Source organism: Zonotrichia albicollis, chromosome 2, assembly GCF_047830755.1.
Source record: "Zonotrichia albicollis isolate bZonAlb1 chromosome 2, bZonAlb1.hap1, whole genome shotgun sequence".
Classification (NCBI taxonomy): Eukaryota; Metazoa; Chordata; class Aves; order Passeriformes; family Passerellidae; genus Zonotrichia; species Zonotrichia albicollis.
In genome coordinates, this window is record NC_133820.1 from 40,884,174 (window position 1) to 40,912,011 (window position 27,838).

At 51.1% G+C, this 27,838-nt stretch overlaps 3 protein-coding genes across 3 annotated transcripts; 1 reads left to right on the top strand and 2 right to left on the bottom strand.

Moving 5' to 3' along the window:
• Nucleotides 1–1,434: 1,434 nt before the first annotated feature.
• On the bottom strand, nt 1,435–3,959 carry RBP5 (retinol binding protein 5). The gene is made up of 5 exons (XM_026792819.2): nt 3,820–3,959; nt 2,934–3,222; nt 2,501–2,679; nt 1,922–2,023; nt 1,435–1,569 (listed from the first exon to the last, which is right to left on the bottom strand). The coding sequence occupies exons 1-5, from the start codon at nt 3,838–3,840 to the stop codon at nt 1,516–1,518; spliced, it is 645 nt and encodes a 214-aa protein (XP_026648620.2). The 5' UTR covers nt 3,841–3,959; the 3' UTR covers nt 1,435–1,515.
• On the top strand, nt 3,943–19,036 carry CLSTN3 (calsyntenin 3). The gene is made up of 18 exons (XM_005486032.4): nt 3,943–4,082; nt 6,754–6,876; nt 7,831–8,026; nt 8,507–8,715; nt 9,022–9,171; nt 9,801–9,986; nt 10,536–10,805; nt 11,092–11,204; nt 11,284–11,446; nt 12,497–12,553; nt 13,337–13,494; nt 13,677–13,825; nt 14,296–14,522; nt 15,603–15,773; nt 16,355–16,500; nt 16,622–16,757; nt 18,135–18,352; nt 18,437–19,036. The coding sequence occupies exons 1-18, from the start codon at nt 3,998–4,000 to the stop codon at nt 18,605–18,607; spliced, it is 2,928 nt and encodes a 975-aa protein (XP_005486089.2). The 5' UTR covers nt 3,943–3,997; the 3' UTR covers nt 18,608–19,036.
• LOC102071056 (solute carrier family 25 member 36-A) lies at nt 18,714–27,566 on the bottom strand. Its single transcript, XM_005486034.4, has 7 exons — nt 27,370–27,566; nt 22,890–23,066; nt 22,308–22,385; nt 21,894–21,994; nt 21,233–21,299; nt 20,753–21,036; nt 18,714–20,651 (listed from the first exon to the last, which is right to left on the bottom strand). Exons 1-7 carry the CDS (start codon nt 27,549–27,551, stop codon nt 20,452–20,454), a joined length of 1,089 nt encoding a protein of 362 aa, XP_005486091.2. The 5' UTR covers nt 27,552–27,566; the 3' UTR covers nt 18,714–20,451.
• Nucleotides 27,567–27,838: the final 272 nt, after the last annotated feature.

Below are 27,838 nucleotides of genomic sequence, written 5' to 3' on the forward strand. Positions count from 1 at the left end.
TCACATGTCCCCAGATACAACCATAAAGAGTCAGAGGTTGACACTGTAGGCACAGCTGCAGCTCCCCAAGCCCTTGCCTATCACATGTTCTGAAGTAATGCTTTTCTCATGGCACTCATCTTCGCAGTTTCCTGAAAAGAAGCTCTTCAGAAAACACTATTTTTAAATGATTGCCAGCAGAAAAAATAAAGGGCTTATATTTTAAAAATCTGCCAATCTCTTGGCTCTTTGTGGTGTCAGTAGTTGCACATTTTTGTATACCCTGTCTTTCAACCTTCTGTTGGGGGGCAACAGAAGGTTATTTTTCAGGAATAACCGTCTGTGGACTTGTGCCCAACCCATAAAGTGTCATAATTAAAGAACAGCCCTCTTTGTGGCATGGGTCTGGGTTTTCAGGGGACCTCACCTCCTCTGGTTGTGCCCCTTGGTCTCCAGCTGCAGATAGCTGTGGACCAGAGGATGGTTGTGAGGAGACCCCGCCAAGAACGCCAGAAGGAATGCTGGGGCTAGAGAGGGGGCTGTGGTTTCTGACCCCACGAAGAGATCCTGACCCTTCCTCACTCACGGGACCTTCTCAGGAAGGTGAACATGGGGCTGAGTACTCCAGCCAGCCCTCCCCCTTCACACCATCAAGTGAGAATCCTAGACTCTGAAGGACAAGTTCTGATCCTACCCATCCTGCTTGAGGATCCCAAAAAGCTGTGGCTGCCCCATCCCTGGAAGTGCGCAAGGTCAGACTGGATGAGGCTTTAAGCCACATGATCTAAGTGAAATGTCACACAATCACAGAATCATTTAGGTTGGAAAAGACCTCCAAGAGCATCAAATTTAACATTTGATCGATCATCAACCTTTTCAAAGAGACCATGGCAGCAAGAGCCACATCCAGTCATTTTGTGAACACTTCTGGAGATGGTGACTCCACCACCTCCTTGGGTAGTCCATTTCAATGAAGGAAAATTTCTTCTGAATTCTAGGGGAGGCCTGGAACTAAATGATCTTTAACATCCTTACAACCCAAGCCATTCCATGGTTCTATGATCCTACGATCCCAGGAAGAATGCAGCATCCCCAGAGGACCAGAGAAGACGGCAGGTGATGCCTGCAGAAGCAGCCTGAGCTACCCCTGCCCACTCGGGCACCGACCCCCCAGTCCCGGCGGGCACGGCGGGGTCCGGCCGCGGTGGGGCGGCGGGAGGAGCGCGGGAGCTGCGGAGCCGGGCCGGTGCCGGGGCAGCCCCCGCCCCGCTCCTCCCCGAGCGCTCTTATTCTGAAAGGAGACTCCGCGCCGCCGGCGGCCCAGCGCTCCCGCCCCGGCCCGTCCCGCTGCCCGCCTCCCGCTGGCGCCGGCCCGGCCCAGCCGTGACCCCCGGCCGGCCCGGCCGCCGCTGGCCGGTGGGCGAGGCTCAAGAAAACACGCTGCTACGGGGGGGCTCGGCTCGATCGGGTCGTGTTTCTTTTTCTTTCTCGCACTGGGGAGCGCGGGTCCCGCCCGGGCATCTCTGCGGGAAGCGTTCACTTCACCTTCTGGAAAACCTGGACGCAGACCTCGTCTTCGGCAGTCATGCGCTGGGAAAGGGGAGGCAAGAGAGGAGTTTAGGTTGGATCCCCTCCTGCCTCTCCCCAGTTCTGCCAGCCCTCCCGCTGCTGGCTGGAGCCCTCCCAAAGCCCCTGCGGGTCTGGCTGCAGGGCAGGGAAGGGACATCGCCTTTGTGGAGCTGTTGAACTTTTGTGTTTAACTTTTAAACCCTGGAGGCGGATGTTTGTGTGCAGCGGTGGCTGCCCCCCGCAGAGCCGGGGATGAGGTCTCAGAGAAGGGGAAAGGAAACTGCAGGGCCGGCTCAGAGCCAACAGCGCCCACACTGTGTCCCCCCACTCGCTGTGACCGGGATTTTGCAAGCTGCAGCGGACCCCTCCTCACCAGATGCAGCTGGTCCCCCTCCAACCAGTGCCTCCAGCCGCGGTTCCTCTTCTCTCCGAGCTGCTCGCACACCAGCTGATCCCCCTCCCAGGACACGGTCGTCTGAAGGGAAGGAGACGGGAGACATGGTCCTGAACAAATGGATCAGTGTGATACCTGTTTCCAGCGCTGACACTGGCTGTTCCTCTCCGACACAATGTCAAATGCAGTCCCTGATCTGGTGTCTCTTTAGTGGCTCCTTGGGACAGATGGTCTTTGTTGGAGGTGAATGACCCTCTGGCTTCCAAGTGCAACAACAGAGTTCTGCCAAGTGGTCCGGCCAGTGATTCTATCTTTTCAGGGCTTTGCTCCAGAGGATAATATCCTCCGGATCCCAGAGAACTGGTTTCTGGCTCTCTGCTGCTCATTCTCTTGGCAGTGAGTGATTTACTCATAGAACCACTTACTCCTGGACCTGCAGAGGCATGCCAGCTCTGGGCTTGGTTCTCACCTGGGTATTGAGTCAAAAAGCTGAGCAAGTCCCTAAACTCTTTAGCACACCCCCGTCCCCTGTGAAACTGCACTGCTTGGCTTTCTCACCTGGCACTTGCGTCCATCCACGGGTCCCAGGTCTTCCTCAAACTGGACTCCCACGTCGAAATCCATAACATAGTCCCGCAGGGAGGTGATGGTGCGGATGACCATGTGATCTCCCGTGTGGATAATCTCTTTGTCCGGCTTCAGTAGGCAGACCAGCTTTCGCAGGACCACGTTGATATCTACAGGATGAGAAAGAGGGGAGATGTGCGGAAGACCCGGGCCCCTCCTCCAGCAGAGCTCCTCCACTTTTTTAGCCAAGGAGCATCAGCCATAGTACCTCTTTTCCTCTCCTACCACAGCGCAAAAGTGGTGGTAGGAGACGAAGGACCAGAAGGTTCCCAGTTCCCTTCCTCTTTCCCCTTTCCGACTCTTAACTTTTTGGAGATACGGAACTAAAGGGGAGGAGGGAGCGCGATGGGGAGGGGAGCGTTACCTAAAGCGCGCAGGTAATTGTCCATGTTCTCTTGGGAGACGAAGCGGTAATAGCCGGTGAGGTTGGGAGGCATGCCGGGGCACAGGGACGCGGCGGACGGTGCGGAGGAAGGAGCGCAAGCAGCCGGGCAGCAGCGGGGCCGGGGCCAGGCTGTCTCTCCGGGCGGGCCGGTGGCTGTCCCGCGGCGCGGAGTGGCCCGGTCCCCGCGCCCCCCTCCGCAGTAAGAGTCCCCGCTCCGGGGGGCGCGGAAAGGGCCGGGACGGCCCCTGCTCCAGCATCTCCGCCTCGCCTGGGCAGGACGTAGGGACGGCGGGTTACCTCCTCACCCTCTGCCCTCCTCCGGGGCTGTCCGTGTTAAACTCTGGACTTCCAACCAGCGGCAAGGAGCCCGCCCTCTCCGGCCCCTCCACACACCGTGGCGCCGGTGGATGCGAGCTTCGTCGGAGCAGTGCCCCGGCCTGCGCTCCCCACGGTGCGGACACCCCGTCGAGGAGAGGCGGCGGCGGCAGCTCCGCCCTGCCCAGCCCGAGCCGGGGCTCCGGGTGCGCTCTGCAGCCCCTCGCCCCCGCATCCCCCCCGACCTCCACGCCCTCCTCGTCCCGGTGTCGAAGCTTCCCCCCTCCGCGGGCAGGCGCCCGCAGCCGTCGCCGCGCTCCACGGACAGCCCGGCCCGCAGTGGCGAGACGAGGAGCGGCCGGCGCGCCCCGCCTGCATCCCGATCCCGCATCCTGGTCCCGCATCCCGATCCCGCATCTCGGTCCCGCATCTCGGTCCTGTATCCCTATCCCGCATCCCCATCCCGTATCCCAGTCCCGCATCCCGATCCCGCATCCCCATCCCGCATCCCCATCCCGTATCCCAGTCCCGCATCCCGGTCCCGCGGCACCTGGCGGGCGGCCGCGCGCATTGGCTGCGCCCCCCGCCGCCCGTGACGTCATGCTGCAGTGCGAGGCGGGGCCGGGCGGGGCGCGGAGCCGCTGCCGGAGGTGCCGCCGTCCCTGCGCGCCGCCGCCGCCGCGGGAGCGAGGGCGTGGGTCCTGCCGGGACCCGCCGCCGCCGCCGCCATGGGCGACCCTCGGCCCCACGCCGCCGTCCTCCTCCCTCTGCTCTGCCTCTGCGCCGCGCTGCCCGGCAGCTCCTCCAACAAAGGTGAGCGGCGGAGCGCCGCGGGCACGGTCCGGGAGGCGGCGGGCGCTCCGCTGGGACCCACCGGCAGCCCCCGCCGAGGGGCTCTGGAGGGACACGCTGGCCGGGGCACGTCCATCCGCCCCCGCGGTGGCGGTGCGGCTCCGCGCTGCCCGCCGCCTTCGCCCGACACGTTTTTGTCGGGGCATCTCCGCGGTCCCCGGCGGCCCCGGCTTTCTTCGCCCCTTCGGGCGCTCTCATGCCATCCCATCTCCATTCTCTACTTTGTCCATCTGTCATCCTACCACCGCTTTTTTCTCCATTCTTTCGTCTCCTGGCGCTCCCCTCGCGTTTTCCCCTTTTCCACCCACTAGTCATGCTTTTGTTTAGTTATCACTGGGTGGATTTAGATTCCCATCCCTTCCCTAGCATGCTGAGAGAGAATATGTTGTTTCTCCACAAACCCCTGCAGTTCATAAAACACATTCCCCGGCTCCATCTTCCAGTCCTAGTTCATCCATCTACAATCTGTCAGTAGGAACTGTTTATGCATAGTTATGCGTTAGCAATGCAGACTGATTTTATGTATTTCATGTGATAAAGATGAAAGACCCCCAAAGCACCCCAGCGCTACAGCTGTAACCTTCTGAATGCAGATGTTCTTTGAGCACACAGAGTGATGGAGAAAGGTGTAGGTTTCTGGTAGATACAAGCCTGGGAGATTCATCCGAGGGCAGTCAGCGTGTTGGTAATCTCACAGGGTGGGAAAATCTGTGAACATTTGAGGGACGCTGGGCTCATCGGGGAATGTGACACCTTAGGGTGCTTTCCGTGCCTTGGAAGAGTCAGGGCTACGGGCGGGTGCGCCGCAGAGCTGTGTGCACCCTGACATTGGCAGGGGCATTTGTTTGTTCTGCTCTGCTTCCATGGGGCTCGGTGGCAAGGAAAGGCCCCTCACGCTGGATTCTCCCTCTCCTTTGTGAATTTGCACTCGGAAACACCTACTCACCTTTGGCAAATTATATTAGATTGACGGGAGCTTTCTTGAAGCTGGTAGGAGTCTGTATCCTGGTAGGAGTCTGTATCCTAAAAATATTCCTAAAATGTTTTTCTGTTCTCTAACAACTCATTTCCCGAGAAATCAGATTGGCGATCCCCAAGTTGCAGGTGGATGCAGCAAAGGATTTATCCCTGTACCATCAGCTTGTTACCCCAGCAACAGGGCACATTTGGCATTTATAGCTCTGGATCCCCACCTCGGCGGTGTGGCGCATGGATAGAGCCGGAGCAGAATGGAATCCGGTGGGGACAATGGGCGGGCAGGGGGAGCCGCGGGCACTTGCACACAGGGAGGATTCCACCTGCATACTGAGCAGGATGGATGTTGCTCTGGATTTCCTACGCAATGCTTTATAATCTCAGTCGATACGGTGGTGGAGAAGTGCCAACCCATGCTCTTCGCTGCCACTCCAGGCTGGATCTGCCCTGCAGGGACATCCCCTTGCTGACCTGTCACCCTGCCTGCTGCCCCCCAGCCACCCCTGGCAGCCCCCCTGGCCCCAAAATGCACAAGTGCTTGATTGGTTGCACAGGATGCTGCCCCTTTTGAGCCAACACACGAGGCCATGCCAGGATGGCCTTTCAGAGGACACTGTGCTGCAGAGGATGGATTCAACATATTGGAAGTAGTGCCCTTGAGGGGGATGGCTCTGTATCCTACTCCCCACCAGCTCTGAGCCATGCTGTGCTCAAAGTGTTGCTGGTTGTAATAAATCTTGGTCTCCAGGGGGTGGGAGAGTGGGGGATTATCTGAGAATGGGGGTTGTAACTAGGCCATGTAATATAATCTCCGAGGCCCATTTGGCAGGGAGTGGGCATGGGGGAGGGGTTTGTAATTTGTAATGATTTTTTTTCCTCTCTCCCCTCCGATCCCCTCCCCTTCCCTCCCCCCCACCCCTTTATTTCTCCCTTTCCCTGCCCCGGAGCCTGTGTGATAAAGATTAATTTGCTATTTCTGGGCCTGTGACATTTTTCAGAGCCTCCTGCTGGCTGCTGCCTCCATGCCAAGCCTGGCTGGGCTCCAGCCAACAGGATTAGCAAGGAGGGCCCAAAGGAATATGGTGCTCACCATGGAGTGGAGAAGGAAAGAGCAAGGGGCTCTCAGAATAGGTTGCTATTTGCATAGGATGGCTGACTGAAGGTGTACTTGGGCATGTCTGTGTAGGTCCTGGGCCTTAGTCTAGAGGATGCTAGGCAGAAGTGATAATGGCTGCATTGTCCCCTGGGGTTGCTCCAAGGGAAGATGTTGGCTGGGTCCTTCCATTATGGCTTCATTGAGCTTAAAGGATGTAGTATTTGGAATCTGTCTCCAGGCTGAGGCTGCTTCTGCCTCTTGACTTCACTTTTTTTTTAGCTGCTCCAGCTTTTCTGGGCACCCAGGTGTCTCTCCACCTATTTCTAATAAGATAGTAATGAGGACACAAGAAGGAACACATTGTTTCTGAAGAGGTCTCCCATGAGTAGAACTAAATAAAGATAACTTTTTTCTCCCAGCCTATTTTAGATGTCTTTATTTCTAGAGAAGAAGGTGGTTGTTACTTGCCAGGGGATGAAATTCTTCTCTTTTCCTACTGAATCTGCAGTTGGTGGCTAATACATTCCTGTCCTCCAATCCCTTCCCCCAAATCTGCCTCAGCAAACAAGCACAAACCATGGATTGAAGCCGAGTACCAGGGCATCGTCATGGAGAATGACAACACCGTCCTGCTCAACCCGCCGCTGTTTGCTCTGGACAAAGATGCCCCACTGCGCTATGCAGGTAGGTGGGGAACAGCTCTGGCAAGGGTGCAAGGCAGGGACACACCTATGGAGAGGCAGGGACACAGTGACATTCATCCCTATACTGGATCCTACCCCTCTTCAGGAAACAGTCACCTCCAAACCTTGTTCCGGAGGAGGTCCCTAGTGAAGTCTGGAGGCAATTTGGGCACAGCTAGATTTAGGATGCTGTGAGCTGTTTCCTCGGGGAGAGGAACTGAGGGTGGAGCCAGCTACTTTTTGACGCAGTTCTGCTATTTCCAAAGATCACATGCACAGTGCTGAGTCTGTGAGCCCTGGAGAAAGCTGGTAGGGCACCCTTCCTTGGCAGTGCTACATCCCCTCACAGTGAGCACAAATCCCGGGAGCAACAGTCCAGGCTCTCAGTGGTTGTATTCCTAGTGCTTGCTTAGGCCACACCTGGGGTTTCCTTACACGTTCTTCCTCAGCTTTGGGAGAGTAAATGTGGTCCCTGGGAACTGAATTTTAGGGTTTAGGTGACCCTATCTGCAGTTCCCTGCGGTACTCTGCGCATCCTGCGCGTGTGGGTGGATGAGACATCGTGGATCTTCATGCTCTGGCTATCTGCAGTGTCTGGCCTGTTTTGCCTCCCTGAGGGATGCAGAGGAGAAATGAGGTGCTCCCCCAGGGCCGTGTAGCACTAACAAATGTAGCTTGAGCCTTGTAACCTTCAATCTTTCTTGATGCTGGCCAGGACTCCTTGCTGTGGGAGTATTCTCCAGTAGATGGCAATCTGCACCATTAATGGCTGTAAGGGATAGCAGGAGGAAATCCTAGGGAGCCAAAAACTGCTCAAGATGAAGGATGATAATGGAGGAGAACAGAAAGTGTAAGTTAGAAAGGAAGAAAATATGGGAAAGGAAAGACAGGGATTTAATATGCTCTCCTCAGTCCTTTTCTTTCTCCCCTTCCTCTCTGTTTTTGTGTGTACCAGGTGAAATCTGTGGGTTCAGGATCCATGGGTCAGGGGTACCTTTTGAAGCTGTGATCCTGGACAAAGCTACAGGAGAGGGGCTGATCCGGGCCAAGGAACCAGTGGATTGTGAAGCGCATAAGGAGCACACATTTACCATCCAGGCCTATGACTGTGGAGAGGGACCTGATGGAGCAAATACCAAAAAATCACACAAGTAAGTTCATGCAGACATTGCTGCATGGTACAAAATGTGATCTGTGACAAAAATGCACAGGAAAGTTGCTGTGGAAACACTTCCTTTAGCCAGAAGTATTTTTCTCTAGCCATGACATTGTAACTCAACATGCTGAGAAGACCCAAAGAGAAATGTTCGCTGGCTGTCACATGAGTGAATGCAGAAAGGAGGGCTGTTTGACAGCAGCTTCTAAAAGTGCTGTTTTACATTGCTGCATATTGGTAGGAGGTCCAGATTGCATTATTATTACTTTTGCTCTTTCTGAGTGCTTGGAAACCATTGTCCAAGCACCTGTGTGATGGCATTGCTGCACTGAAATCAAGGTGTCTTTCCTTGTCCTTGCTTTTGACAGCTGGGAATCAGAGTAGTGCATTTTAAAAGAATGACTTACTCTGAAATTTAGGTGGTGCGTGGCTCGTAATCAGCCCATCAGTTCTTACCGATGTCTCTCTGCATCAGGGCCACAGTGCACGTCCGAGTGAACGACGTGAATGAGTTTGCCCCAGTCTTTGTGGAGAAGCTGTACCGCGTGGCAGTGACCGAGGGAAAGCTGTACGACCGCATCTTGCGTGTGGAGGCCATCGACGGCGACTGCTCCCCACAGTACAGCCAGATCTGCTACTACGAGATCCTCACCCCCAATATTCCCTTCCTCATTGACAACGATGGTAAGAATCCACACCCACCACAGGCACATCACTCCTGTTCTCCTGCTCTGCTCCTTCTCTGCCAGCCCCATCTGAAGGCAGAGCTGTGCTATATAAATTTTCCAGTGATGCTGATCTATCCTGGTGAGAGCAGCAGCATCCGTTTTGTGGGATGCTATAACTTTTTACAAAGTGACACTGGGCAGACTGACTCAACTCTTTTTTGGTTGTTTTTGTCATTGATCAAAGATATGAGTGATTTTTAGAAGGAACGTCTTTGAGGAGACTGCGTGTCCTCTACCTTGATCTCTTTGTTTTGCAAACCAGGGAACATCGAGAACACGGAGAAGCTGCAGTACAGTGCGGATCGTGTCTACAAATTCACAGTGACAGCCTATGACTGTGGAAAGAAGAGGGCTTCTGATGATGCTGAAGTGGAAATCCAGGTGAAACCCACCTGCAAGCCCAGCTGGCAGGGTATGAAACCTCCAAACACATTTATCTCTTCTCTTCGCTTTTCCTCAGCTACTACTCAGTCCTGCTTATCACAAATATTTGTATATAAAATATAAATTTGTGTGCCCACATATATGGTTCAGTTCTGGCACCAGCTCATCTCCATCAGGGGACACAGTAGATGTCTAAGTCTGTTGCAAAGCCACTGGAAAATAATTCCTTGGATTACTGTGAGCTGCCATGTGTTTGATAAGGCTCATAGACTGTATTTAGCAAAGATTGTTTTTGGGGCTGCTCTTCTGGAAGATATTTGTCTTTGCCAGTGGTGGTGTGTTCCTGCAGGTTCACCTTAGTCTATTAGAATTAAGGGGATATCAACACAGCTAAACACCTGCTCTGCCTGATAAGAGAGGCTGACCAACCACAGAGTGATGACACACCAGTATTAGCTGTGGAAGCTGGGGCCTGGGACTCTGTGATTCTAGGAAATCTTCCCATGCGTTGATGCCAGCTGTGTAAAGCTGTGTTTCCAATGTGGAAAGGGCCAAAAATTTGGACTAATCCATAGATGCCACTTGTGTGTATGCCAAGTGTTCTGGCCCTGTGTCCTTGGCAGATCCTAATCCCTCACTTTCACTCCTTTCCATTAGGCTGGAACAAGAGGATTGAGTACACCCCCGGTGCAGGCAGCCTGGCACTATTCCCCACCATTCACCTGGAGACCTGTGATGAGCCTCTGTGGAACATCCAGGCCACGGTGGAGCTGCAGACCAACCACGTGGCCAAGGGCTGTGACCGGGACAACTACTCGGAGAAGTCCCTGCGCAAACTCTGTGGTGAATTGGTTCTTTCCTGGGCTGAGGGAGGCTGTGGCACAGCACCCTGCCCCTCACACAGCAGAGGTGCTGGGGAACACATTCCTCATGTCTGCTTGTGTGTTGCACTGAGGGGCAATGACTGTTCCTGTCCATATCATGTGGAATGGTTTGGAATGGAAGGAACCTTAAAGATCCTCTAGTTCCATCATCCCTGCCAGAGACAGGGAGACCTTGCACAAGGCCAGGTTGCTCAGAGTCTCATCCAGCCTGGCACTGAACACTTCCACAACTTTCTAGTTTTATAAGGGACTACCTGTGCTTTCCTTGCTGGGAATCCAGAGATTTCTGTGCATTTTCCTAGTATGCAGAGTCTGTGGGACTTCCCTCAGCACCGAACAGAAAGTTACCATTCTTCTCCAGAGAGGAGAAGGCCTTTAGGCAACTCCTCATCTCCCTGTGCACTGAGACATTACAGTGAGGTTTCCAGTGCCCACTTAATCTGATCCCCAGTTCTCAAGCTCCTTATTCTCCCATGCCAACATTCCTGACTCCCTCCCTTCTCGGTAGGTGCTGCCTCAGGAGAGATTGACCTGCTGCCAGTGCCTAGCCCCACAGCAAACTGGACGGCGCGGCTCTCGGTGCACTACAGCCAGGACAGCAGCCTCATCTACTGGTTCAATGGCAGCCAGGCTGCCCAGGTGCCTGTAGTGAACGGCCCAAATGGCCACGAGGGGCTGAGTGACCACTTCACCCTGTCCCTGTGGATGAAGCATGCCGTGGTGCCCAGCAAAGGCAGGCGGGAAGAGGAGACGGTGATCTGCAGTACAGTGCGGAGCGGTGAGACTTCTCCTGGGGTGGTGACACTTCTACCCGCTGCCTCTAAGCTTCTTAGAAGGCATTGTCCCTGCAGGGGTGAATCTCTGCTGTTCCAGAGCAGGACTGGGGCAGGGGTTCCTCCTTAGGAACATGGCTTCTTTAGGTGTCCCTTTTCCTCGGAGTGCTCAAGTGTCTTTTGAACACATGGTGCTGAGTGCCAGTCATGCATGGTGGTGTGGGATTCTGGGTTCTGGCTATTGGGACTGCTTGGAGTGTGACACATAATCCCTGTGCTTGGCCCCGGCAGAGGATGGCTACTCTCACTACTCTCTGGCTGTGCATGGCTGCCGGATTTCTTTCCTCTACTGGCCGTTGCTGGAAAGCGCGAGGCCTGTGAAATTCCTCTGGAAGCTTGAGCAGGTGAGGAAGCGTTTGCATCCTCCCCACGTCCCTTCTCCTTCTGCCCTTTGCCGATGCCGTGCTCTGCTGTCTGCCTCAGGTCTGCGACGACGAGTGGCACCACTATGCCCTCAACCTGGAGTTCCCCACGGTGACGTTGTACGTGGATGGCGTCTCCTACGACCCTGCCCTGATCCACGACAACGGCCTCATCCACCCGCCGCGGCCCGAGCCCTCCCTCATGATCGGGGCCTGCTGGGCCGGTGAGTGCCCACTCCCCAGGCCGTGCCTCTCCCATGAGGGAAAAAGGGGTGGAGGGAGACCCAGGAGAGGGGAGAGAAACACCACCCAGTACTAAATGATGCAGACCACGCTGCAGCCATCTTGCCTGCTTGGCACCAGAGCTAGTGTGGCTCCTTCCTTCCTCATGGACCAAGGTAGTAACAGCTCAGGGGAAAGTGTCACTGGCAGCTTCCTGGACAACAGGCACAGAATATGCAATGGATAAGCAGCTTTCAGGGAGAGGAGAGTTGAAATCTGTACCTCATTCAGGCACTGGCATTTCTATCAGTGCTTTCACAAGGCAGTACTATTTGTTGCTGATTGTGTTGATGGGGATTTCTCTGTCTTAAGGGTCTATATGAAAAAGTCATAAATCCTTCTGTACAGGAATTGGGTTGAAAGACAAAAATCGGGTAAGGAACCAAGTTAGATCACTACTAGATTAAAACCTGTTCTATGGAGATGCGAGGCTGCATTTCTCAGATCCTTCAGTTCTCCTGCTAGACTGAAGCAGGACAGAACAAAAGGAATTTTCCTACTGCTTGACTTCACTCCAGCAGAAGTTTCTAGCAAGATCAAATCTTTGCTGTACTGCTGCTTCTCTGAGGTCAGAGATCTTCCCGCAGCTCTGTGCTTTCTTGACTGGCGTTTTGCAAACAACCAATATTGATCAGCTTGGGACCATTTCCTGGAGTTGTCTGTGTCCCTAAGGAATATTGAGAACATAGCTGGCTGTGAACATGGTTAATTTCAAAAAGAGATAACATTGGGAAAGGATTGAAAAACTGCAAACATTGTAGTTTATCCATTAAGTCAGTTACTTGTCCTACGGTGTCACTATCAGTGTCATGAGAGGAACTCTGCCCTCTGTCATCTGTGATGTGCTGCCTCTAGGGCTGAAGGGCACAGTGCCTGGCACAGAGCTGTTCCTGGGGACTGGCCAATACAGGCCCTTGTAGAGATACTTGCCTGACCCTGTAACTACCATCTTCCAATGCCTTATTGCTCACCCAGATGTTCTCCTTTTGCAGAGGAGAAAACCAAAGAGAAAACCAAAGGAAGTGAAAACACCACTGATTCTGTGCAAGGTAGGGAAAAGAAAGAAGATGGATCTCTTCCCCTCTTGACTGTGCATGACTATCACTTCTTGCATGGTGCCTTCCTCATACAGCTTCCCCAGTCCTGTCCTGCCACCTCCCTCCACCGTGGGAGGAAACCCCTTATTTGACAGATTGGTCCTTGACACCTTGGTACCTGTGGAGCATGAAAAGGCTGATGGAAGGACTGCAGCCTGCTTTGAGAGTTGGAGAATGCTTTTTGTGTGGATAAAGGGTACTCATGCCTGATCATTAAAGCTGGTCTCTGAAGAACACAATAGCCATTAGAGACATCAGGAGATGTCACCTCATCCCTAACTATCTGTGGAATGTGTAGTTTCTTTTACAAGCCCTCACAGGAAGCAGAGTGAGAAGGGGACAAGAAATTGTTTCCATCTGGCATTCAGCAGTTTGACAGAAACTTCTCTATGCTACCCACCGTTCACTGTCCTTGTCTTTTTGTTAGTCTGTTTTTCTTGCCTTCCCCCATCTGGAATTTCAAAAATGTTCATCTTCTTTCTTCAGCATCCCCTGTCTTCTCATTGTCTTTGCTTTCCCATATCCTGTTCAATCCTCTGTCCCTCTCTACCTCCATTAACATCTTATGTCCCTCACATTGTTGCTTTTGTTGTCTGGGCTTTTCCATGCCCGATGCCACCCTGTGTATCCCTCCATGTCCCTTAGCTCTGCATGGCCCTCACACTGTTGCTGCTGTGGTTTTGCTCTCTTCCTCGCCATGTCCCTCACACCCTCCGCCTGCCATGTTTCCCTCAGGAGATCCTCTGTCGATCCACCACTACTTCCATGGTTACTTGGCTGGCTTCACTGTGCGCCCTGGTAGCTTGGAGAGCCGGGAGGTTATTGAATGCCTGTATGCCTGCCGTGAGGGGCTTGATTACAGTGACTTCGACAGTCTGGGCAAAGGGATGAAGGTATGCCCATCTGCCCAGCTTGCATGGGTCTCCTCCACTCTCCTCCCCAGCCTTGCTTCCCAGGACTTTGCCTGCTCCCCCACCTCAGACAGCTCCCCACCTTTCTCCTATGTGTCTCTCTCAGCCTGGATTCCTGTCATTTGCCAAGGAGCCATGAGTATTTTCTTTTCTTCCACCTCTAGGTTCATGTGAACCCCTCTCAGTCCCTGCTCACCTTGGAGGGTGATGATGTGGAAACCTTCAACCACGCGATCCAGCACGTGGCTTACATGAATTCACTGCGCTTTGCTACCCCTGGGGTCCGGCCACTCAGGCTCACCACTGCTGTCAAGTGAGTGGGCAAACCAGCACCGCTGGCTCAGTTCAGCAAGCGGGTTGCCTCTCTTTTGACTTAAGTAACATGGACTCACTTTGTATTTTAAAATAATTGTATTTCAAGATGGTCTCAAAATGGGTAAAAATCTTCCTGAAAACAAATGATCAATTTTCCAGTATCCAAATGGATACTGTAGTACTGGTTCCTGGTCCCTATGCAGAACTTCTGCCTCTGCTCTCAGTGTTCCAGGCATGTGGACTGGTTTTAATTTTCTCTGTGTTTGTCGATGTGACCAAGTTACCAGATCCCAGTGGTGCCACTCCTATCACACGTCCATGCCTTGCTCAGCAGGCTGTAGGGAAGCTTTAGGAGGACTGCTGGAAAAAGGATATTCCCTTCCCTGGAAGTGATGGGCAGGAGGTGATCTTTTATAATGTTGTTGTTGGAAGCTTAGGCAACTGATGTTTTCTACTGCTCTCCTGCAGGTGTTTCAGTGAGGAGTCCTGTGTCTCCATTCCTGATGTGGAAGGCTATGTTGTGGTGCTACAGCCTGATGCCCCCCAGATCCTGCTGAGTGGCACTGCCCACTTTGCTCATCCTACGTCAGACCTTGAGGCTCCAGAAGGAATTCCCCTGTTCCCCAACCTCCAGATCACCTGCTCTATTTCTCACCAGGTGGAGGCCAAGAAGGATGAGAACTGGCATGGCACCGGTGAGTGGAGCACAGGGCAAGGTGTAAGAGACAAGAGTTGCAGTCCTGCAGAGGAAGTAGAGCCCCTGTAATTACACCCAAAAGCGAGAGTTTACAAATTTAGAAGCAAGGCACATTGTCTGTCAATATGTAGGCTAATCGGCTCTTATCCTTTTCTGCTCCTCCCTGTACTTTTTCTATCCACTCAATTTCTTTGCCTCACTCTCTCCTAATTCTTTCCCAGGCTGCTCATTCCTAATCCCTTTTACATTTTACCTACATTCCCCTTTATTGAATCCAGTGCTGGATGGATGTCCTGCCCGTTGCTTGCTCTACTCCTGCACCAGCTTAGTCTCATCCCACTTCCTTCTCTCCTGCTTTCTTTTTTACTTCTTGCTCCCTTCCTTCTCTTCCTGCCTCACTTTTTCCTGTGAATTCCCAGCCAGTTTCCTCACACCCTACAGTATCCTGTCTTTCAATTTCTTTCCATCATGCTCAGATAATTTCTCTGCAGTCTGTGCTCTGTGTCCATTCACTTCTTTCATATCTCTTCTGGTAATAGGATTTTTTGCTCCTACTTTTCTGTTTCGAAGCTTTGCTTTTCCTCACACAATGATGAGTTCCTTGACTTGAGAGCAGATTTTTCTCAATCCTGCTGAAAGCAGTTAGTTATTGAATGTGGTTGCCATTTTAAAGAAGATAAGATCTCAACCATGGTAACCAACAGTGTGAGACAGGGAAAAGCTTTCCAAAGCATGCAGGGCCTGGGAATGTGTGAATGTTTTTTCTAATTTGCACACTGTCATTGTCAACAAAGGCCTTACAGCCAAGATGTGTTATCATGAACTAGACTGATAATAGTATGTTGTTCCAAAACAGAGTGACTTTATTATGTGCATAGATAATGTCATTAGAACCATCCTGAAACAAGTAATTAGACTGACAGTGATTTTACTTAAGGTCAGTGCTAGGTGGAGAAGGAGAAGTAATTACATATGATGTGAGCACTCTTAGGTAAGCAGGTTCCCCTCTGAGTAACTCCTTCCTTCTCTGATGGTTGTCTGGCTTTCTGGCCACATCTCCTTTCTGTCTGCATCTCAGTGACAGACACACGAATGTCAGATGAGATTGTGCACAACCTGGATGGCTGCGAGATCTCATTGGTGGGAGATGACTTGGACCCAGAGAGGGAGTACCTGCTCCTGGATGGGGCCCTGCTGCAGCAGCAGGGCCTGGAGCTCGTTAACACCTCTGCCTACCTGACCATCACAGGTACGTCCTCTCCATGGTCACAGCTGCCTAGCTATGCCTCTGTCACCAACTGTCAGGCATCACTGGAAGAAGCACTTGACCTTAGGATGTCTTGGTGTACTTTGTGACACTGAGATGTCACCGTTTCTTGAACTCCTGGCTTTTGGAAGTCGCAGACCATTTCCTTGGGGAGATGGCTTTTCCTCCAGTATAAAGTGCTGGAACATGGTATCAGCTCTCACCCAGGCTTGTATCACTCCTCCTGACTTACTCCTTGGGGTTTGGTGTTCTCAGGTGTCAGCAGCATTTTGCATGACATGACAGGGACATATCCCACAACTTGTGGACTGGTACAACACTTTTGTACTCTCCAGAACAGGGCTATTGCTCTCAATCCTTCCTTCCCTTCCACTTGTTTTAGTGATGCAAGCAGGGATTCCATCTGGTCCTCCTCAGCCAGCTCCATCTCTGAGCCCTTCCCAAAATTAACGAACCCAGCACTCCCTTAGATCCCTCTGCAGCCTCTAGCTGCTGCAGGGTTAGGATGCCAGGTGACTTTGGAGCAGGAGCTTGCTCACCCCACCCCTCTCTTGCTGCCTCAGGCGTGGAGAGCATTGCGGTTTACGAGGAGATCCTACGCCAGGTCTCCTACCACATCAACCACGGTGCTGCCCTCTATGAAAGGAAGTTTCACCTGTCCTGCACTGAGATGAATGGACGCTACTCCAGCAATGAGTTCACTGTCGAGGTATGAGACTGATACATGCACAGAGATTCTTCTGCATGTGTGGGGAGGACATGGTGCATGGGAATGCATAGAATGTGCCATGGACACAGGGCTGAGTCCCCTCACTCTGGTTTTTCTGCAGGTAAATGTTCTCCACAACATCAACCAAGCTGCTCATCCCAACCATATCATGAGCTCCCAGCAGTTTGTGCACCGAGGCCATCGTTTACCTGCAGAGCTGTCTGGGCACAGTTTGGCAAGCACCCACAACAACCCAAGTATGTAACACTGTCTTTTGGGTTTATTCCTTTAGATCAGGATGCTCATTTTCTGACATCCTGGCAGAACCTATAGTGGAGGATTCCTCTCAGGCTCCCTACACCCATTATCATTATTCTCCTTATGTCGTCGTGTTCCACTCATTGTTAGCCAGTGGACTGCAGTCTTTGTCAGATTGCATTTTAGAGCATGCTGCAACAATCCTCTTATGGGATATTATGTTCTTGATGTAGAAGCTGACTGAATTCTACACCTCAGAGGGTCTAAAAAGAGTAACTGTAAGCTGACTTCATTCATGCACCTTGCCAAGGTGCTGTGTGGGCTTGTGTAAAGTAATTTCAGAAAGAAGCTTCAACAGCAGGATAGAAAAGTGAGTCAAGACTGCCACTGCTCTAAAGAAAGAAATGGGAGTAGGTGGTCAGCAAGGCAGGAAAATACAGGACATGGCACCACACAGACAAGAGGAAAATTCTTGCCCCCACAACAGAGGAGAGAGAAGCTTGAAAGCTAGACTAGATGTATGTTTGTGCTGTTAGCCCTGTGCCTCGAGCATGACCACACTCCAATTGATTCCTCCTGGGCTGTGAAAGCTCTGGACTTTACAGACATTTTGGTCCCCTATCGTAGGGAACAAGCAAGGCACCTTTGAGCTAGCTTTTGCTGCAGCTTGCAAAGTAGCTGACCCCAAGCTGTTCCAGTCCTGCAGCTGGCACTGCAGGGGCAGCCTGTGCATGTGCCAGCCTTTGCCTCTCCCTTCCCCAGCTCTGCCTGACGGCAGCAGCAAACTTTCCCTGCTGAACAGAGCCACAAACAAATTTGTGGAGGGCCTAGATAGATTTTGCAGGGAAGGTGGTTATCTTGGGAGTTGAGGGTCAGTCTACAGGCCTAAAACAAACATGTAGGAGTTGGGCTAAGGGTCTTAGATGAACTTCAGGTTTTCTCCTGTGGAGAAGCCATGCTTTTGCCACAGCACTTATTAGAAGTCTATAATAGAATTCACATGTGCTCCATGTGCAACGAAGGCATCTTTTGGCTTCTTGCTTTCTCTACTGCTTGCACAGAAGTCACACTCTGAAAATCATCCTCAAGCCCTTAGAGGCTGTCCCCAGCACACATTTCTCCTTCCCAAGAGCAGGATACAGATATATGCGATGCAACATATTCTGGCAAATTCTGCAGATAGATGTGCAAAGTCTCCACAGAGTCTACATCACAGGAACTGCCTGTGCCCAGGGGCACAGACAAGTCAGCCTGTCTTCCTGCATAGACCAAAAACCCAGGCTCTGCCCAGGGATCTCAGTTCCTGCATGTCAGGTTGGAGATGCATGTTTCTGTGAGAGACTCTGGACACAACTTCTTGCTTTCTTTCTCCAAAGTGGTCCCCAGTGCTGCCACTGTCATCATCGTGGTGTGTGTGGGCTTCCTGGCACTTATGGTGATCCTCGGCATCCTGCGCATCCACTCGCTGCACCGCCGGGGAATGGGGCAAGAGGTCCCTGGGGCTGCTGAGTCGGGGCACAGCAGCACTGGGGGCAAGGAGAGCGACATGTTCTGGGACGACTCGGCCCTCACCATCATCGTCAACCCCATGGAGGTGAGGAGCGGCCACAGCGGCCGGGGCTGGGCGGGCAGCTGGCTTGTCACACCCTGCCCCTCACCCCGTATGTTGCCTCCCCAGTCCTACCAGAGCTGTCAGGAGAGGGCAGCGGGCAGTGTGGAGGGCAGAGCTGGCGAGGGCATGGAGGATGATGACGACAGCACAGACTCGGAGACACCCGACTCCCCGGACAGCAGTGACATGAATGACCGGCACATCATTGGCAAAGGTGACGTCTCTCACCGCTACTAGGAGCTTTAAAACACCTGCCCAGTGGATCCCCCAGAACATATGGCAGGAAGGAGGAGGTGTCTTACTTTCAACTTCTTTCCTCCCCCACCGTGTACACATGTGCTCCTCTCCCATTGATCATTTCTGCCTCCCATGTTCCTCCATCTTCTGCCATTCTCATTGTGGACATTCCCCACATGATTGACCCCCCATCTGGCTCTCCAGAAACATGTGTTAGGGCACTTACACATGATGGTGGCACGGTTCAAACTGGGATGCAGGTGTTGGAAAGAATGGAAATCCGAAAGGCAGAGCCAGCCATAGGGCTCAGAGTGGGGTTTCTCACAACCCCTCCCCAGATATTATATATATATATTGTATATTTTTTCAATGTTGTCATTTGAGGTTTATTCTTGTTTCATGCAAAAAAAAAAAAAAAGAAAAAAACAACCAACAAACCACTGCAGCTTTGTGTCGCTTTGTAAAATTGTCAATACTCCTAATACTAAATGAATGAAGGTAAGAAAGATGAGGAAACAAAGTGGATTTTAAAATAAATGGATTTCAAATAAAACATTCAGGACTTCTGCAGTTTTTCACTACAACCAGGGAAAGAAATAGTGTAGGCTCTAATGTGAAACTGGAGCTTGTCCAGAGCATGTATTTACTGAAATTACTACCTTATCTCGGGGAAGGGTTACAATTTTTAGCATATGTGATGAAGCAAGAAAAACACATCACTCACGACCCTACCCTGAGCTTTTCTGAGAATCAAAATGCTCTGTAAACACAATGTAGCCTTCCCCAGGACTCAGTGCTGGGGACCCACAAATGAACAGAAGGCACTCAAGCCTGTCGCAGGCAAATGTAGCACATGCAGCAAACTGAATTCTTGAACACAGGAAAATAAATAAGTCTCTTTTCATACACTTAGTGTATCAACAGAAACAGGCCAAATCTCCTTAGCTTCATCCATCTTGTCATATGATCTGCTTTTTTTATCAGTATGATAAGAGTATTTTTTATACCAGGGGTTCCGGTTGTAGAACAGCCCCAGCACTTCTGGGGGAAGGAGGCATCTTCCTCTTTCTGCTGAGCATGGAGGGGATGGAAATACAACAAATACTAGCACAGCATGGCTCTGAGCCCAGCAATAGCATGAGTTGTTAGGATAGTGCTTCAGAGCAGGTTGTGCTTCTTCCCTGGATCTACTTGGTCTGGTTTTTCAGACCCTGCAAGACAAAAAGGGGCTGTCAGCTGATTGACACATCTTGGGGCAATGGCTGCAACATGTGAGGGACCCAGAGGAAAATTCTGCAATTTGTTGGCAGCCAAGGTTGAGAAATCCTCCTTAGGGGCAAGAAGGCAGTACAGTAGGTGAGAGTGGACGAGCCCCTCTGAGGGCAAAGGTTGCAGCACAAGATCTCTGCTTGCTGCAGTTCTCTCAGAAGTTTCAGCTCTAGCCTGTCTTCATGCCCAACTGTGCCCATGTATGGTTTTTACTGGGTCCAAAAGAAGTGAACGTGCTGGGATAAAACACTCTTAAACTTTTCTGCTTTGTCTCATTCCCAGTAAATTCTATGCCTTTGTTTCATCAAGGGAGTTTACAACAGGAACTGTCAAACCAATACCCTGACATCTTGAAGCACTAGAATAATTCAAGTGTCCAGAAGGAAAAAAAAAAGGCTACACTGTGCACATTGGAGCAAAAAACTTGGCACAAAATAGTCGTTGCGTCCTGAGAATGCCTGACCCAGATCTGATCTGTGACAAAAAGCACCACCTCTCAGAGCCCTGCAAAGGACCAGGTCTTGGGAGCACGATGTCCCTGTACCTCCACAGCAGCCTCAGCCAAGTGCTACAGCTTACAAGGTGGGAGAGGCCAAATGAACGATGAGTTCGTAGGTGGCCATCATGATGGCGGCGTTTGGGATCTGGCGGATCAGGTGCGCCAGGAGCCCCCGGTACAAAGCCAAGGGTCCCTCTTCACGGACCACCAGCTGCAGAGTCTGTGCCAAGGAACGGTACCGGGAGCCCTCCTCTCGCAACCGCGTCCGAATGACCTCTGGGGAGACAAGAGGGGAAGCCACATATGAGCAGATGGATCCTGCAGGCACGGCATCTCCCACCACGGGGAGCAGCAGCAAGGAGAGAGGAGCCACTGACCGTGTGGATATGCAATGCACGTAGCGCATGTTTTGGAGACAGCGGCAGCGCTCATTAGTCCGAAGAAATCGTTGTTGTTTTGTGGAAGTGTGAGTGATGGGGAATGGGAATGCTGGCTGTTTCTCAGCTCCTTTTTCAGTGCTTCATAGATGACAAAGTGTATGATGGTCTCTGACACTCCGGCATAGGAGGCAGTGATCCCACGGTAAAATCCACGCAGGCCTTCTGTGCGGTACACGTGCATGGCACACTGGAGAGCGCTGTTGGCTGTCTCCCCCTTCACCCTGGAAAGAGGGGAGAGGGTGAGGACAGCACACTGCATCCCTGACCTGCAGGGCTGTTGTGAACACAGCCATAAGCCTCTTGCCCAGCCTATGACCTGCCATGTTCTGATGAGAAATCACAGACCTCTCTGCCCACCAAGCCCCAAACCAATCCTGATGTGACATGGAGTGTCTCTGCACTGCAGGCCTGCCTTACCTGGCTTCCAGCTGCATCCTCGTTTTCACTAGCCAGATGGGGTTGGTGAGTGTGGCTGAGCTAATGCCTGGGGAACAGAACAGGAAGACAGCCATGAGTGCCAGGATCATGCTGACAGTTTGTGAAGAGGTGCTGATCTATCAGCTCTCAGAGCTCTGCTTGGCAAGCTGCAGGCATTTGCAATTTGAGAATGACCTTGAGAAGAGATATTTAGGGTAGACTATTTGATTCTCCTCCTCCCCTATTCCAGCCTTTGTCTAGTGGCAATTAGCTCCTCTGCCTCCAACAAAATCCCACTACAGGCCCGGGTGTTACAAAGAGGCAGGAAACAGAATGCTAATTTTTCAAGAGTAGAGGATTTTGTTAGAGAACTGGAATATATCAAGAGGAATGGTTCTGTGAGTGGTCTAAATTACACACTGCCTTCTCCCACTCACAGCAGAATAGAGCTCATGATAACAGCTGAAGGGGTAAAGACAAGACCTCAAGAGATGAGACTAAGAAGAAGAAGAGTGAGAAAACATTTGGGTTACCCAAAGAACTCACTTCTCCACATGTGGAGGGAGAAAATTTCAGAGCAGCAATGGAGAAGGAATGAAACACATAGGCATTTCCAGACAGAAGGACCTCTTGGCTTTGATTTGAGACAGAAAAGGCTCACCTGCACAGGCTGCTGCTAATATGTGTACTTCCTTAGACTCCGGCACCAGGACAGTATTAAGCCTCTCCTTAGTAGCAGAATAGGCAGCAAAATATATAGCCCTGATTGGAAAAAAATACAGAAGAGGTTACAGCTCCCCTATGAGGAGCAGAGACACTACTGTACAGGCTCACTCCAACTTTCCACACTTCCATCACAGTTCTGTCTAACATGACATCAGATACCATTTTTACCTGGTCCTGCAGCAATCATCTTAACACTATGATCAGAAGCTCCAGAAGATGTCTGTGTGAAGGGGTCCTGTGGCACGTGAGCACAAGGCCCAGACTGCTTTCAGGAAGTGGGGTGACAGCTATGACACAGCCACATTTAGGAAGTGTGCAGCATGAGGCCCTGCCATGGAGCAGAACTCACCGGGAAGGAGCAACCCCAGCGAGGTTTGGACCCAGACCTCGGAACAGGGACCGTTTGCCTTCCTTCTCAAGGATGGCCCTACAGAAGGAAATGAACAGAGAAATCAGCAGAGTAACTAGGCTGAGGACTCTCCTGTTCCTCCTCCTTCTTTGCTCTTTAGTATTTCTCGTAGCACCCCCTCCCCACCTCTCATGTTATCCTTTTTCTGCCCTGCTCTCATTTTCTCTCCAATCACTTCTCCTCTCTTCTTCAGTCATAGAATCATGGAACCCCTTGGGTTGGAAATGACCTTAAAGATCATCTAGTTCCAACTACCCTGCCACAGGTCACTAGTCATTGCATCTTATTCTTGATAATGCCATCCCTCTGGGTTGGATCCAATCACTAGCTGAGAAATTTCTACCAGCCCCCTAAGCTGCCTTGCAGAGCACAGATTACTAGTGAGAAGCAGATGTAGCTGTGCTCTGATCAAACTTTCTATAGCACTTGCGGCTTCCAGAGCCTCAGCCCAACTTTCTTTCTCTCTTCCCCCAAAGCATCACCTCCCTGGTGCTAACAGGCACACTGCCCTGTCCTGCTCACCTCAGCAACTTGAGCACTCCAGGAGATGGTGGGGTGGGATTCATCAGCCTCACACTCATCCCTGGCAGCTGAATCTCTGGGAGGCACAGAGGCCGCAGTGCCAGCTGGGATGACTGCAGACGTGTCTTCACCACTTCCAGGGGACACGTCAGGATGGCTCCAGCAGTTCCACCACATCTAGGGCACAGCAGCACATGTAAGAATGACCTCTGGGCCATAATAGGGCAATAATTCTGACCCTGCTTGTCCACAACCTCTCCCCTCTGGGAGAGGACGCTAGGTACCCCAGTCTGTGTCACACATGACCTCCTGCTCTGACACTGATTAACGTAACTGCTCAGCTTGGGACATCATCTGGCAGCCTGGCTCTGAAGCCCTACTCAGTGTTTGAGACAAAGAGTCCCAAGTCCATGGGGACTTAGCAGTCCCCCAGAGTAAACATTTCTGCTGCCCACCCTCACTGCAAAGCCTTCTGCTGAGGTCACCAGGCACCGTGGCCCACACTTCACCACTGCCACACCGGCTCACAGAGGGGCAGCACAGAACTCTGCCACCTCTCAGCCTGCCCGTGTCTTTAATCCACAGTTACATCAGACCCACATTGGCAAGGCCCTGTAAGCAAGATCTGTAGTTTCTGCCAACAGCCAGGCTCTCTCCAAGCCTGGCTTGCTTAATGAAAGAGGACTCTGACCTTCAGCAGGCAAAACCTATTTTTGGAATTCATGAACCATCTCCATCAATGGCTCTCATCACACTTCAGGAATGCTGAAAGGACGCATATCCCCTTTTTCCCTTTCCACAACCCAGGGACAAACCATAACTGACACATTTGGTACTCAGCTCCTGTCCGTCTAAATCCTTTGACTGATAACTCTGCTCTTCTAGATAATGCTCAGTATCTGAAAGAGCATTTTGAGATGAATTTGCATGCAAGCCATGCAAGAGGCTTTGACAAATGGGCGATCGTTCACATCTGCAGCCAAAGTTGCTTTGTTTCACAAGAGATGGAGGCTTAATAAAAAGCTCACTCTGCTCCAGAGAAAGAAAAGCCAACCAAAGAACTACAAGATATCAGGGAAGAGTCAGGTATATAATCAGAATTACATACAGAATGCAGGATAGCAAACAGTTAAGAGTTCTGAGGAATTATTTTGAAAAAGTCTATACAGCTCAGTAAAAATATACTGTATTCTCACAGCCTTTGCTCCTAGGCCTTCATTATCATTGCCAAGAGGAAGAGGGGTTAAAAAAAAAAAGAAAAAAAAAAAAAAGATGCCTGGATGTCTATTGGACATCCAAGAGTTGAAGCTGTGGCAGCTAGGAGATTATGCAGCTAATGATGCCCACAACTAGCTATGCTGTTCCATAACACTCCAGTGGCTTTGTCAAGCCCTTGGCAGATGTACACAGTGGTGGTGACGACTTGCAGAGCAGTCCATCAGCAGCAAATTCCCTCAGGAGGTGTATGATGAGTGGTGGGAGTCTGGCAAAGTTCTGACTCCTGAATTTAGCTCCAGCTCAGAAAGGAGCACATGGCAAAGCAGCGAACAGCCTGGCTCAGGTTCTCTGGGTCAACAAGCTGACCAAGCACAGACTCCAACACACAGCCTACGAAGCAATCCAGAGTTGCATGAGGCAGGGTCTGCTTTCACAAAGGCCATGTTGATTCTTTCCATACAGACCATATTCCCTCAGGAGTCCAACAGTCATGTTCTTTACCTTAGATTCTATTAATTTGTCTTATACAGGCTCCAGACTTGCATGCCTGTTGTTTCTTTGGCCAGAAGTACAGTCTCCAGTTCAGGAGAAGATTGAGTACAGTGGTGACAGATCAAGGTCTAAAAGGTCCAAATAGGGCAGTTTCAACTCCTTATCAAAAAGCTGAGCAAACAATACATCAGGAAAACACTGAGAGAAGCAATTGCTGGGTAAACTAATAATTCTTCTCTTTTATAGTGCATAAGGAAGCAAAAGTTTATGTAATTTTCTCTTAATATATAATTTCTTCAAGAACTCCCCACCTGCAATGGTCAGGATTTGAATTTGAACACACGCTTCCAGAATACATAAAAGTTTCCTGAGGTCATGTTCCTGAAGCTACTGATACATACAGAAAACAAAAAAGTATTACAAAAGAAATAATAAAAATTAAAGAAATTGTTGCTCCTTAGCATAGTGGCCATTTAATCAGCAGAAAGAGAGTGTAAGGTGAAGGGCCGCTAAGAGCCACTGTGCCTCAATGGCAAGATTAAAAAGGCAAAAGAACACCCATTATTTAAAGCTAAGGAAATGAGGTGTACCAGTTGTTCAAAACTAGAAGAAATCTCAACTGTGATGTATTATCATGCATTAGATGATGATACAGCTGCTTACACTCTAAGGAAGACATAGGTCTGCAAAATTCTTCTGTTACAGGAGAAATGGAAAATTATGTGTCATTACTCTAGAAGCAGGAACTAAAGCAATTTCTGCAAGATAGGATGAAGAGCAGCAGTGAAAATGAGTACAACATGTACTGTCAGAGGAAAGCCCCAGCAAAAAGTGCTAATTGAAGAAGGCGGGTAATTTTACCTCAGAAAATGGTACTTGCCTCTAGATCTTGCTTTCACATTTTAAAGGGAAAACCGACAAGTTTGAGGTGACTGAGAAAGAGGATTAGTTGAGAAATACAAAAGACACTGGTAACATTTTTAAGTTATCTAAAAAGTGTATAAGCACATGCACAGAGGTGACAAGGTTTACTGGTAATTCATGTTAGCTCTTACTTAGGCTAGTTAAAAATTAAGATGGCTTGAAGATCTTCATTTAAGAATAGCAGTGCTGGGTCAGATAAACCTGCAGTTAAACCAGGTTTCTGCCTAGGACACAGACAAATAAAAGTCACCTAGAGAAGAGGAGGAGAAATACCTCCAGAACACTCTCCCAGACTCCCAATTTTCAGTTCAGGGATTTCCTCAGCCAGAAATGTTGCCTTGCTTTTAGTAGCCTTCAACACATTCTTTTTCATTCATCTTTTTAAAATGCTTGCTGGACACATAAGAAGCCTTTACCTTCTACTATCCTGTTGCCAGGAGTCCCACAGTTTAACTGCACACTGTGGGAAGAACTGTGTTCTTGCATTAGTTCTGAACAAACCTCTCACAAGTTTCTTTGGCTGCTCCCTGGTTCTTTTACTGGAAAATCAAATGGAGAACTGCTCCTTCATGAATTAGACCCTGTTTTGTTTCATTACACAAACCAGTCATATTAAATATAGTGCAGAAATAAATTGAACTTCTCTTACTCACGTTATTAGCCCCAAGGTTTTAATTAGCTGTAATTCAGGAGTATTGCTTAATGGATGAGGACGAGATACAGACTGACAAAGTTCCCACGAGTGACATTCTTGTCACAAGCCAAACTCTCAGTTTTTTGGGGACCATGGTGGAAAAAGATGAAGAAAAGCTTAAGAAAAAAGCTAAGAAAGATAAATGTATTAAGAAAGTCTAAGATACAATGAATATATATAGTTCAAAGGATAAATTAATGTAAGAGAATAACATATACAAAATAACAATGGGAACAGAGAGGATGGGTAGGCATATGCTAAGATTGACATAGCACAAGAACTGAATTAGCTGCAGAAAACTGGAATTCTACTAATTAAAAGCAATTAAATTCTGTGCATTTTTGTACATGCTGTCTCACAGGCCTCACTGTCACACAGACTCAGCAGGTTGGTGGGATTTGGAAAAGGATTAGATGGATGCCTAAGCAGGACTTGTGCAGTTACTCAGCAAAGTCTGGAGCACCATATTATTTTCTGTTTTAGGGCACCATAAACTTGAAGCTGATTGTTTTCAGACTTTAAAAGAGGAAGGGGGAAAAGCCACGGGACAAATTACTTGCTCAGGGGCACGGCTGGGATCCAAACACCTGACTCACCAGAATCAGCCGCACTATTTAAAGCCAGAAAAGTGACACAGGAGTCTCAGCCATGCGCTGATGGAGAGAGTTGGGCGCCCTCCCGAACGCATGGATGCCTCGTGGCGCTCTCGTTCAAGGGAAACACCCCGCTTCCCTTGCCCCGCATCCCCGGCAAGCCCCGGCTGGACCAAACTCCGTGTCCCACAGGGAGGCTCTCCGCCTTCCCAAGCCGCGGAGCCGGGCATTCCCCGCGGCGCTGCGGGGCTGCTCCGCGCCCCGAGCCCCGATCAAGACCGGCACAGCCGCGACCGCGCGGGACGGCACGGCGGAGCCGCGGGGGCTGCTCTGCCCGGCGGGTCCGCTCTGCCCCAACGGGAGCTGCTCTGCCCCAATGGGGGCTGCCCTGCCCCGGCTCGGGCCGCTCTGCCCCAACGGGAGCTGCCCGGCGGGAGCTGCTTTGCCCCGGGGGGGGCTGCCCTGCCCCGGCTGCCCGGCGGCGGCTGCGGAACCCGCGGCCCGAATCCCTCCCCCGGGCGCCCTCCTGCCCCCGAATCCCGCCTCCCGGGGCACTCACCCTCCGGCGAGCAGGTGGAGCAGCGTGCTATGCTGCGACATGGCCCCGCCGCTGCCGCCCGGCCCCGGCCCCGGCCCGGGCCAGCCCGCCGCAGGAGGAGGCGCCCGGGCGGTGGCGGGAGGGGCGGGCGGGGCGCGGCGAGGGGAGCGAGGGCTCCTCGGTGCAGAGGTACGGGTGATCATTCGCACAGCTCCTCTGGCCCGGCCACTCAAAGCTCTTCCATTAAAAACAACGAACAGCCGTCCCCAAGCCTCCAAACCGACCCTCAAACAAACTTGTCTTTGTTTTACATGTAGGGGAGCCAAGGCAAACTGATTTTTTCCACTAGGGGAAAGCAATAGGTCCAAGAGCAGAGCCAAGTGGTTCCTGACGCTCGTCCTCCCTCACGGGACCCATGAGTTATTCCCCTCTGCAGATTCACTTCCTACATTTTTCTCTGTTGTAGCAGCAGTGTACCCAAACTGGACAC

Coding starts and splice junctions, on each gene's coding strand:
- LOC102071056 (XM_005486034.4), bottom strand. CDS start 27,551: ATGATCACCCGTACCTCTGCACCGAGGAGCCCTCGCTCCCCTCGCCGC. Junction 23,067..27,369: donor CTCCACCTGCTCGCCGGAGG/GTGAGTGCCCCG, acceptor GCTGTGCCCTAG/ATGTGGTGGAACTGCTGGAG. Junction 22,386..22,889: donor GGAGTGCTCAAGTTGCTGAG/GTGAGCAGGACA, acceptor TTCCTTCTGTAG/GGCCATCCTTGAGAAGGAAG.
- RBP5 (XM_026792819.2), bottom strand. CDS start 3,840: ATGCGCGCGGCCGCCCGCCAG. Junction 2,680..2,933: donor CAATTACCTGCGCGCTTTAG/GTAACGCTCCCC, acceptor CTCATCCTGTAG/ATATCAACGTGGTCCTGCGA. Junction 1,570..1,921: donor AGGGGGACCAGCTGCATCTG/GTGAGGAGGGGT, acceptor CCCCTTTCCCAG/CGCATGACTGCCGAAGACGA.
- CLSTN3 (XM_005486032.4), top strand. CDS start 3,998: ATGGGCGACCCTCGGCCCCACGCCGCCGTCCTCCTCCCTCTGCTCTGC. Junction 13,495..13,676: donor GTCTGGGCAAAGGGATGAAG/GTATGCCCATCT, acceptor TTCCACCTCTAG/GTTCATGTGAACCCCTCTCA. Junction 16,501..16,621: donor GCAATGAGTTCACTGTCGAG/GTATGAGACTGA, acceptor GTTTTTCTGCAG/GTAAATGTTCTCCACAACAT.